General features: G+C 39.5%; 1 protein-coding gene across 1 annotated transcript in view; it reads left to right on the top strand.

The window, feature by feature from the left end:
• The first annotated feature begins 736 nt into the window (after positions 1-736).
• Positions 737-12,477, top strand: part of PPP2R5A (protein phosphatase 2 regulatory subunit B'alpha) — a 46,961-nt gene continuing 35,220 nt past the window's right edge. Inside the window, exon 1 of the mRNA XM_063328497.1 lies at positions 737-891. Within this exon, the coding sequence (XP_063184567.1) occupies positions 741-891 (151 nt within the window). The 5' untranslated portion in view covers positions 737-740. The remainder of the gene's footprint in view (positions 892-12,477) is intronic.

Here is a 12,477-nt window from a genome sequence, read left to right as displayed (position 1 = left end):
GGGCTGCGGCGGGCGGGGACACTTCGTTAGCGGTCGTCGTGTCGTGAGCGGGAGGGGGCAGGATGACGGCGGAGGCGCGGGGAGCAGCCGGCGGTGGTTGAAGGCGGAGAAGGGGCGTGTGGGGAAGCCAGCGACTTGGGGAGCGGGGAGTGGAAGAGCCGCCTCCCCGGCGAGCTCGGCCCAGGGGGCGAGTCCGGCCGATGATCGTGGGCTCGGCGCGGGCTGGTGCAGGCGAGCCCGGCTGAGGGGGGACGCGGAGCGAGCCAGGCGGCACCGGTGCCGCCGAGCCTGGCCCGCGCCTGCCCTGAGGAGAACGGGAGCCCGGTGCGTGTCCCGTCCCCGCCGCGGGAAAGTTTGGCGCCTGCCCGCCCCTCCGGGCGAAGTTGTCGTTGGGTTGGTTTGTTTGTTTTTCCCCCTTTTCCTCCTTCCGCTCCTCCCCGGCAGCCGGCTCCCGTCGGAGAGGAAACTGCGAGGGAAGCAGGAACTGAGGAGCGAGGCGGCAGCCCAGATCCAGGAGCCTCCCCGGCGCCCAGCAGCCCGCGCCGGCACCGCCGCTCGGACGCCAGCCGCCTTCTCCCCTCTGCCCGTCGGTGTGTGTGTGTGAGGACAGGGAGGACTTGATTTTTGGGGTTTTTTTTCCTTTTTTTTTTTTTTTTTTTTTTAAGCCCCTTTTTTGCCCGCCCGCTTCGATATATGCTTCTGGAGAGCGACGTCCCCCCGCGCCGCCTCACCGCCCAGCCATGTCGGCGGCCATCTCTGCCGCGGAGAAAGTGGATGGCTTCACACGGAAATCGGTGCGCAAGGCTCAGAGGCAGAAGCGCTCGCAGGGCTCCTCGCAGTTCCGCAGCCAGGGCAGCCAGGTGGAGCTCTCGCCGCTGCCCCAGCTCAAAGGTACTCGTCTGTCCTCCCTCCTCCTCCTCCCGCACCCCCCAGATTCCCCCCCTCTCCCCCCCCCCCCGGCTGCAGGTGCCCCGGGCTGCCTTTGGTGACAGCGCTTTGCCTGCCCTGTCGCCGCCTGCCCTGGCTTGTCCCCTTCCCCTGCACCCTCTGCCCTTTAGCCGCGTCCTCCTCCACTCCCGGTGCTTTCCAGGTAGGGATCCCGCAGGAGGAATTCTCTGTGGGCATGGGCTCGCTTCCCCCGCTCCTATAAACAAGGTCGTGCGGGTCGGTTCCCATTTACCGTCCCGGGCACCGACTCCTCTAAGTCGCCAACCCTCTTCTGGGTAGTCCGGGGGTAAGTCTCGGGCGGGCAGGTGTGCTTTTTTGAGGGCTTACAGCGAAAAAATGTAGACGGTAAGTTGAGTTTAGGAGTGTAGGGAATTGAGCGCTGAAACGTAGGAGCGAGTGGTGGCTCCTCCCACGGGGGGATTTTGCAAAGAGGAACTCTGTGCCTGTGGCATAATATCCTGAGTTACCGGAGCGAGTTTGCGTCTGGCTTAGTGGTTCCTTCCCATCACTTTTGGACGGTGTTTGAATGACGTTTTGCCTGTCCCGTTTTAATGATCAGGAAGTGAATGAAAATTGTAGATTGCTGACATTAAAATAGATAGCAAGGTTTTATCCTTTGTACTGGAGCTAAAAATCTGAAAACGTTCGGTTCATTAGATTACAGAAGTGAAACGAAAGTTAACTGCAACCTTCCACACCTTTGAACAACAAAATAAATTTCTGTATATTCCTTCTTTTAAAAATTATAAAAATAGTTGTTAGGCAGAGAATATGAACTTGTTGTTAAAGTATTTGACAGGGACCTGGAAAATAAGGGAGACAGAGTACCCATGACCCAGGATATTAACTATACTTTAGTTAGTGTTAAAGTCTTGAAGTTTTTGAAGCTGTTTCATGTGATGGTGGAAAAAAGTCTCTGATGATTTGCAGCATTTGAATGAAATACATCAGACTTAAAAATATTCCTAGATATTAAGTACTTTTTTTCTGTTTGACTTTTACAGTCATGTGTGTCGTATTTCAGAACAATTTTTTTTTTTCTACTCTTGAGTGGCAGATGTACATGAACCATAAAACTGGCTGAAATGTTATTAAGTGCAAATAAGTTTGGGCAGGAGAGTAACAAGGGGAGGGGTTTTTTCTTTAGCGTGTTTGTTGCAGCGGCTTTGTGTGTTACTTTTAACAACAGCAGGGATGTTCTTGCTGCTTGTTTTGGCCTTTCTTCTCTCTGTGAAGTTGTGTCCTGTCTTGGTATGCTAGTGTGGTTTGAGGGATTTATAACCAGAATAATTTGTTTGAAATCAATATTTAGATTCTGTTGTTCACATGCTGTTTTAGACAGTATATTTTCCTCAGAGATCGTTTTTGTAAAACCACATTTCAGACCTTGTAAAAGCACTTGGTAAATATTGCACATAGGTGGCAGACTTCAGAAAGTTTGAGTCCTGATCCAGCAAACAGTTAAGCATACATACTTTATGCAGGGAGTAATTCCAGTTTAAATCGGCAAAATGTCCAAGTTTACATTCTTTGAGCTAGGACTTTAATGTTAAAATTTTTAACTCTCTGTGATTAGATTTTATAGTTTTGTGAGTGCGGTTTTACATCTTTTTTCTTACAACACCGAGAAATTTTGCATGGTATCAGCAGCTCAGATGTTTGCAAATTTAGGGCCATAAACTGTCAGAGGAATTTCTTCAGTTATGCACAGTTTTATAGTAGTTTGAATTGCCTTAAATTCTTAAAGGAAAATCACATCTGTCTTTATGCTTATGATTTAAATTTGCAGACTTGCCCTCTAAACCTACTTCAGAACATAAAACTGTGGGCAAAATACACTTTTCTGCATTATAGTATCCCAGCTAGACAGTTAGCAGAAACTTGGGCAGCACTTTTCTGCGTGTTTGCTCCCTTGGGTTTGTGATGTTAGATTTGCCCTGAATGTAGCTATGGACGTAGAATGATTTCTCTCCATCTGCTTGAGGCTCCCTCTCTCCTGTCCTCTCTTGAACCTCCCCTGCTCCCCCCAAACCAAAAAAGCTTCCAGAAAGATAGTGTTTGCTCTCTCTATAAATATATCATTTTGTAAAACTTCTTGAATTAATAACATACACCCTGGGAAGATGAAGCTTTGCTTTATTCTTTAAAGCCAATATGGAATTCAGTAATAGTTGTGATGCTGCCAGTGTAGTATCATCTACAGAGTAGTAGCCAGCTCTCCCAGGGAGGGGCAGAAAAAGGAAAGTACAGTCATTATGATGATGCCTAAGGGTGCTCAGTATACACTTATGAAATTTATCTAGACTTTTTTTACTTCTGCAGATATCTTCAAATAAACGGTTAAATCTGAGGTGTTTGAAGCCTGTGGTGGGAAAAAAGTAGTGTTTTGTAGATGAAAAAGCAGTTTGGTATTATGCTGCTGTAAAATATTTTATCTTTTTTATAGTTACTGTCTTGTTTCATCACTTTTAAGAAAAATATTCTAAAATAAGTATAAACAGTATTCTCAAAGTCCCTAATAGGTTTGTCAGACAGGCATCTATTTTACTGGAAGGAGAGATCTTCCAGAAGAAGAATAAAGATTACCCATCCACTTTTAAAAGTACCTTCTTGGGTAGATAGTGGTGTGGTGTTTTTTCCTTTTATCTAGGGACTGTCGTTTGCTATTGAAATGGCCAGATTAGATTGTGTAACACGCTTTCATAGTTTTGTTGTTTGAAGGCCTGTAGACAGATAATCTTAAAAGTACATATTTTTGGAGTTAATTGTTCTGCTGCTTTGTACTACCAAAATTCCTTAATTTGGCTGCATATTGTATTGCTGCTAGGTGAAGAAATATGTCTGTAAACTGTATGTAACAGTACCAAACAGTAGGTGCTCTTTACTTCAGAGGTTTTGTTGGGGGAGTGGAATTGAGAGGAGGGGCAGCAGGATTGTGTGTTGTCATTAATGTTCAGCTTATTTTTGTGTGTGGTATTATTTATAATTTTTAGATAAAAGCTTAGCAAAGCCTGACTGATGTCAGGATACATAAAATGAATTAGTAATGTATTCTTCAATTAAGTTAGTGGCTTTCCTATGTGTTTGTTATTCATCAGTGTCCATTTTACTGTATTATTTAAAAGCTGAAGAAGAAGTACTGAAGACCCAGTGCCTGTATTTGAAAGAAAAAGAAAAAAAGAGCGCTTGTTAAACCCATAAGAAGTTGAAGTTGCTTATTTCTTTCCCCATCTCCTTTTCATTTTGTTACTTTGTAGTGTACATCATACAAATATGTGGAAAACTCTGCAGCCAAAAAGAGGTGCTGGTTAACAGCAGGATTTTATCACTTTGTGATTCTGAGAGTGAGTTTAAAGAAATCTGGCAAAGGAAGTGTTTTTTTTAAAAATCTTAAGTGGTAATTTTGTCTCAATAGCAAGTAATTTTAAAAGACTGCAATAGCACATGCAGTTACGTCCATTTTTGAAAAAAGAGATACGACTTGACCTTGGAACCTGATCTGACTCATTACAGTAAAAGTATGCATACTTGTTTCTGTCATTTTTGGTTGAAGAAGCATGTAAAAATACAGGTGGTAAATGGTGAATAGAAAACACAACTCGTTCCTTTTATTTAGCACAGTTAATGTGATCTGTCAGGTTGTAAAGCAAATGTACCTTTTTTTCCCCCCTGTATACCAAACATGTCAAGTGCAGCTGAAATGAATAAACATTTCCTGATGCCTTTCTGTGATCTTCTCAGTAGTGAATATCCATTTGGGAAAGTGCATGTTACCGCAGGCTTATTTCCTATATCATGCTCAGAGAACAAATCTGTAAAAAAAGTTTCTTACTATTCACTTCCAAATTAAACTGTCTCCTCACAGAGAGGACTCTGGCCTTTACAGCAGAAGAACTGGAAAGCGGTTCAAAAATCTTTCAGCCATAGGCTCACGGTCGTTATAACAATCTCTGTGGGGCTGAGAGTTACAGCGGTGAAGTATACAGCAATAAGACATTTTTAAGAATACCTTCCGGTGTGTAGTTTCAACATTCAAATATGGCGTCTAAAATAGGTGTTAATATGTTTTCTTTACTTAAACCCTTGAGAGAGAGCTTGGATTTGACTGAGAACCAGGTGCTGTGTTCAACCTAAGCTTTTGTGGAATTCTTACAGGAAGGCCTAATAAGCTTGCTTAGGGATAAAATTTTAATGTTATTAAATCTATCAGTGTCAGTTCAAACCTTAAACTTTGAATGTTTTGGGTCATATAGTGTGTGCTTCAGAGTGATGAAAATAAATGGAGGTAAAAACAGCTTAGAGCAGTTTTCTTCTCATATTAAGTTGCCTTTGCTCCCCAAAGGAAAAAGTCCTTAAAAAATTTTAGAATGGTTTACTTTTACTACAGCCTTAATATATATTTGTAAGTGAAATGACAGTTTTCTTTCTCAGATTAGCACTTTTTTTTTGGTATCTCTCATGATTCATTGTTATTTCCTCTTCTGTAGTCCCCCATCCTATATATTTTGTATTCAACAGCCCTTGCAATTACGGTCTTCTTGGGCGAGTTTTTCCTTAAGAGAGATAATCTTTATTTCAGATGAAGAATGAGGACGTTCTGTGAGGAATTTAGGTTTTTAACTCTTACGTATAATCCCAGCAGGGTGCACTATAAAGTAGTCAAAACTTCTGTTTAGTGAAGTTACAATCTTGAGAAATAGAGAACCTGTAATAGCTAAAGAAGCTTTAAGAATTTTTTTTTAATAGTCTAGAGTAGTTCCATGAAAAATGGTCTGTTTAATTTTTTTTTCCTATATTAAGGGACTGTTCCTAGTTTATGGAGTGGAACATTTAGTCTTTAATTCTTAACAAATTGACCTTTTTTTATTCTTAGACTTGAATTTTTGGTCTTAGAATATACTTCCATCAAGAGCCACTCCTAAATATAGAGCCTATTGACAGTCTTCACATGAACTTTTCTATTTAAATCTTTCACATCTTCTGTGTGCCAGCTTAGTATCAGATTTCTTTTTCCATATTCGTTGCTTTCTAGTTTAGTCAGATATTAGTTTTGTAGGTGCTGAATTTAATGTTAGTTGCTGTAGGAAATACAAATGGTGTTACTTATTGCTCCAGGCTATCTGATGAAAAGATTACTTCAGCCTACAGATTATTATTTTTTTAATATCTATCTATCTTAAAATCATTCAGTGCTTTTGAAAAGGTGTCATACCAACAGTTCTAGACAGATTAAAATTCTGTTTAAGCGTAGAAGGAATATGTGTTATGTTCTTACAAAAAAAGATACTTCCCTTGGGAAGCATATAAAATTTGTCTTCTGTGCCATTGTAGTCCTGACTCCTGTTTTAATCTATCAGGCTAAAATTGTATTTACAGTCTCATAACAGTGTGTGGATTTTGAAGGTTGTAACCACAGCCTAACTAGATGAATAGGTAGTAAATAACATCTGTTGTCTAAGACTCCCTTGGCAAAATGCTGTAGTAGAAACTGGACTGACAGTGACAGCTTCTTTTTAATGTCTGAATCATTGATTTTTATCAGAGCCACTGAACTAGTTTCTGTTAAGTTTTGCTGGGTTCATGGCAAATGAAATATGTTGCCTACAAGGTGCCTATTTCATAGTATACTTTTGACTTAAAAGGCAGAGCTCATCATAGTTAAGGTTGCCTACAATTTTCCTTCACAAGACCTTATTCTCAGCTGCTTACAGCATTGCTGAACTGTTTGGACTGAAGTTTTCCATGCCAAGTATGGACAGTTTTATTTGGAACTCTTCCTCAGGCTAATTCTCTTAGTTTCAGCAAAAACAGTTCAAACTGCGTCTAAGACCAGAGTAAAAATAAATTGTATGTTGTCAATATTAAAAAAAAAAAAGTTAACTGTCTTGAGGTTTAATGTTTGCTGTACTTTGAAGCTTAGCACGTGAAAATTGATCTAATTTGGTCCAAATTCTAAGACGTGCTCAGGAGTTGTAGCTCAGTAGCAAGACTGATGATTTGGTACCTACTATGCTATTCTGTATAGATACTTCAGTATCTCCTATGCTACTCTCACTCGTTATGCTGTGTGAAGCTATTATGCATGGCTTTTCTTTGGTTTTCTTGTCTGTAGTAGTGCTGAGCATGGCAACTAAGCGTATGGAAAACTTGCAATGTATTTTTCTACAAGCAAGAAGCCAGAAGTGTGTTACAGGCAAAGGGACAGTATGGAAGTGGTGGGAGAAGTGTCAGTGGGAAGAGAGCACAGAAACTAGCTCCTCTCCAATAGCTGTAGTAAGCTCAGTGTTTCGATTTTCAATGCTCTTGTTGGCTTTGAAACTCTCTGGAAATGTTTGTTATATTCTCTTCTGGTTTCTTCATCGTTTTTCGTTGCAGCCAGCCATGGTTTTTGAATGTCCCGTGATCTTCCTGAAACTTCATGGAGTTAAGGTTTTTATTCTGTACATCAGCAACTGATTGCAGATGAGTTGACTCATCAAATGAGAGTCTTTACTTGAGTATTTAAAAATGAGGAGAACATAACTGCAATGACCATGATTAGAGCATGAAATTCACTTTTCAATCATTGTGTTTAGTAGTACTGCTTCCAGCTACTATATGTTTGGGGGGGACGGGAGCAAAGTTGAGAAAAGCTGGTGAAATGTAGGTGCAGGATACTAGGCCTTAGTATTTTAAGGGTATGGAAACTATAGGAAGAGACATCAGTCTGATCAGAATTGAAGGTGGCCTGTAGCCTGCTAAAGCAGTAGCATGTATTGCTGCTATGAATATGGTGAAGGGAAAAGGCTATAGACTTTTTTAAAAAAAAGATTGTACTGTTGTGTTGCCTGGCTACCATTGGGAAAATATTTCTGTCTCATTCTCATCTCAAGTTTCCTTTCTTTGCCATCATTTATCACTATCTTACCAAGCAAAGCTTTGGTGACATTAGTAGTTTTTGTCAGCTTCATTGATACGATAGGGTTCAGAAGAGAAATGTGAATTTTGCTGTGGAGCTGGGAAGTCAAGGTGCGAGTAACAACAAAAATTATATTTGCAGGTGTATATTCAAGAATAGTGCTGCAGAAGGAAGATGTTCTAATTCTAATAAGTGATTTTTAAACCCTTAACAATTAAAGCCATTAAAGCTACTCCCTACCATAACAGGAAAACTTTCAATATGTTATCCAAGTTTAGTTTTTCAAATTACCAATTAAAAGTTTATATCTGAGACCATCACACACTTGGAGAGTTGATGAGCTCTGGATAACAGAGGTGAAAGCAGCACAGCAGGTTTTCTCGTAAGAACCGAAAGAGCAGGTGGACTGAGTGAGTTTAGAGAAGGACAGTATAGCATGGACCAGGAATACTGATCTGAAGAAGAGCAGGGATAAAAAGTCACTGCAATTTGTCTGAATATAAAAGGGGAAACAGCTTTATTTCTGCTATTGCTGTATTTGAGAATTGGCAAGGGACATCACTGCATAAACAAGTGAACTCTTAGGAGGTGATTTAATAGGTTACTTTGTTTCTGTAGACGGTTGGTCCTTCAAATAATAAAACCACAGCTTTTATTTTATTTTTTACCAAGTAAAATTCTATGGGAAAGTGTGGGGCAATAAAATGGGTTTTAAAAAAAAGTTCCAATTTAGTGTAATCGGGTAAAGGTTTTGAAAAGTGTATGATGTTTTAATTAAAAATTCTATGCTTAAAATATGTCATACGTGTTAAGACTGAAGTCCTGTTAAGCAGCGTAAATCTTGGTTCCGCATGTATGTAACGGCAACAAATGATGAGACTTGAACTTGAGTTTTGAATTATGTATGTGAAATAAATTTGTGCATTTCAGCATTGTTGGGTTCTGTAGGAAAGCAGTCATCATTTTGAGATGAAAAATTAAGATGCAAATGTCAGAACCCCGTTGAGAGGCATAGGCTGGGTCCCACAGTATAGTCAGGAAGGACAAGGTTTGGTAGTTCATATTTCTGTGTATTTTCCCTTAAGAGTAGGAAGCAGGAGTAAAATAAACTCAGTACATCAAAATGCTGTAAACTGAATTTAAAAATAGCCAAGAGATTTTGTCAAATGGGAATATACTCAATTGTAGCATCACTCATTACTGAACACTTGATGTTTACAGATTTTGATAGAACATAACTGTTTAAGTATGGGTAAAATTAATGAAAAAACATAGCTCAACCTTTTTATTTATGAGGCTAAATGCTTAAATTAAGTGAAGTGGGTAATGAGATCCTGCAAGTGCTTGAATATTCATCTGCTCTGGATGGTCTACTCCCATTGAGGTCACTGGGAGTTAGGTCACTGAATACAGCAGAACCAGGATTTCACCTGTCTTTCCAGTCTAATCTAATCTTAGCTCTTCCTACTGTAACACTTATCATTATAAAGCATCTCATTGTCGTCTTTGTCTGAAATTTGAAAGTTAAGAAGCACTGGTTTAGCCAATTCATAATGTATATATTTATCCAAGGAATTAATCCAATACCTGTAACTTCCACCGGGATTTACATAGGCATTCAAGGGAAGAGGAGGTTTTTCCTTGGCTTTTGAAAAGCTCGATTGCATGTTTCCTCTGGCACAGATTTCCTATTAAATTACTCCGCTATACATCCCTTTCACACATTTAAAATAGCTATGTGTTAAGTTAACTGCAAAATGAGTTTCTGTGCTTCGTGAAGTAGTGTTTAATAGCTACCCCTTGGTTTCAAATGAAAGGTATTTTTATATTGCAGTCGGTGCTAATTTTGCCATGTGGAAGTGGCATAAGTGTTTCTTCAGTTTCTGTGAAAATACAAGCAAACTTGATTTGTAATGTTGATGTGCATTTTCTAGTGTGATGCCAAACTGGGGCAAGTAAGCATCTTATTCAAAATTAATTTTACTCTTAGGTAAGGTGCGGAAATGATTGGGGAAGAGTACAAGTTAATGGGTTTAAAAAAAGAATATACCATACCTGATCCACTTATGGCATATTGCATTATGAGTGCTCACTAATGATAACACACCGTAATTTCAATCAGATAGGAGTTTTGCAGTTGGCTTAATAAATAAGGGAACTTATTCAAATGATAAATACAGCTTCTGTCCTTTCAAGCTTAAAAGTTGCAAAACAAATTGTTTTGGTCAAGCAAAGTGTTTGTGTTCGTATGAATAGAGAGTATTTTTAATACAGTATGTATTGTATAATGGGTATTGAGCTTAAGTGTTTACTGAGTCTGTAGCACACAACTTTGTCACCTGCTTTTCAGCTGTCTTTATATCCTGGTAACGTACGTACAGAGCACTACAGCTGTTGGGGGGTAAAAGAGGGAGCAGAGCTGTTCAGATTATTCTTCTTTTAATTCTTAGCAGGGTAGATGTGAAAAAATTCCTTGAGTCTACCTTGTCACAACCTGACACGTTGTTTTAAATCTTAAAAATTACATGTGAAAATCCAAAATGGTATCGAACAGTTCAATAAATAGTATTTCTTAAAGAGCAAATCCTGGTGTTTGGGGAGCAGTATAATTAACCGTTCCTGTGTCAGGAACAAGCAGCATCCTACTGATAGTGCTCCTGATTTTTTTTTTTTTTTTTTTTTTTTTTGATTCAACAGTCTCAGAAACACAGCCTGTAGTCTCTTTCCGTTTCTGTAGAGTCTCTTGGGTCTCCCTCGTGGTTAATTTCCCTGGCACATGAGTGAGTTACCAGGAGTAACAAGCTGTTGTGTGCCAGCCTCTCTGTGGGTGCTTTCAGCTTGTGGCCAACACGACGTAACCTGAGTTAGACTTTAAAGAGAGGACCTGTGTACATACCCAGAACTTTACCTTAGCCTTTATTTGCCCTCTTGAGAGGAGGACCTCTTGAAAGCATGTACGTCTTACCATAACAAAAACCTTTGTTTCCTTTCAGTGTAGCAAAGGCTATTCATGAATTGTATTTTCTGTTTTGGGAAAGCAGTTTTAAATCTCAGGCCTTTGTGTCAACTTTTGCAATTTTGAGTTAAAGGTTGCCATCTATTCCATGTTCGCAGCTTCCAAGAAACAATTTTCCATTCCAGAAATCAATTACTCCCCTGTTTCCCAGTTTAATGACCTGATTGTGCATGTTAATTCTGTGATAGGATTTAGCACCATATTCCTTAAAGAGGCAGGGTTCCTATTTTAAATTATTTTAAGATCACTGTTACTTAAAATGGAGCTATTGCACCATTGTCAAGCCAGTGAAACCATTATTTTAGTTAATGTCTTGTATGGAGGTGAGAATGTGAAACTCTTAGAGCTTCTGGTTATATTAAAGATAGGCCCATCCTGGCATACGATCACTCATTAAAACTGCTTGATGGTTTTTAAATGAAGACAGCGAATACAGTAGCAGTGAATGCCAAAACCATAAATGAATGCACTGGGGAACATAATAGTTGGCTTACTGGTGGCAGAAAGCTTGGTTCAAATACAAGAGGAGTAGCATAATTGTTTTTTGAAAACGTACGCTTCAGCTGTGTAAGTGAAACTTCTCTGCCTTTTGTTTAGAGTGATACTATATTTACTATAGTATCTCAGTTGCTCAACTTCTCAGTACTTTCAAAAGCAGCATTGATTCAACCGTGTCAGGTCATTGGACAATATTATTTTTACACCCCCCCTAGTTTTTGTGGTTGGTTGTTGTTGCATGTAGCTAAATTTCAGTTAGATTCTGAACTGGCGGTGTGCTCTTGAGGAAACCTTTGTATTGTTCAAGTTGTACATTTTGTTAAATTTTGTTAGGGTGTTTTATGTTCCTCTTCCAGTGGTTGGTATGTTCAGTGGGTTGTTTGTTTAAGGAATCAATGGTGCTTTAAATCTCCTTTTTGAGAAAGTGTGGTAGAATGAAGTAATTTGTGGCAAACTTGGTTACTAGAGTCTCACTATTTAACTCTTTGAGGACCAAGAGAATAGTTTCTATTACTTTTTGCATCTGACTGCATGTTGTCTTCTGTAATTAGACAGTAGGAAATAGGGCTATTAATATGAAAGCACTTCAGCAGGGTACTTTCTTACTTGTCTGAAGTGTCTTGGTTGACTCAAATATTCATTAAAAATCAAGGGATTTAATGTGGTAGTAGCTGGAAACTCTTAACTATATGAGATTATAAGAAAGCTTGGAAGATGGTAGAAGCAATCTAGCTAAGACACTTGCAGTTTACCATCGCTGCAAGGAGTCATAGCACAGAATTTGTGACAGATGTTGTGAGATCAGCATAGGCTTTTCAGATTTTCTGGACTGATTTGTTAAGGTCAACTGCTGGCCACGTGGAGTGGCAGATGAGACTGTCTGAACAAACAATATCTGTTATTGGATGGAAGGTAGCTTTCCAGGGGTATTTTCAGTAAACAACTTTGAAATTCTCTATAGCCTAGACTTTGTAACTAACTTCATAAACCACAATGCTGTGTGTGAATAAAGTCAGTGTTGATTGTTACCCTCATCTAGTTTTACTTCTAATGTTTGATTTCTTTTTTTCTGTTGTATTTTGTTGGGGTTTTTTTCCTTATTTTTCTTTCCTTTATT

Source organism: Chroicocephalus ridibundus, chromosome 3, assembly GCF_963924245.1.
Source record: "Chroicocephalus ridibundus chromosome 3, bChrRid1.1, whole genome shotgun sequence".
Taxonomy (NCBI): Eukaryota; Metazoa; Chordata; class Aves; order Charadriiformes; family Laridae; genus Chroicocephalus; species Chroicocephalus ridibundus.
Note: the sequence above shows the minus strand (reverse complement) of the source record. Positions and strands in the feature narration are given on the sequence as shown.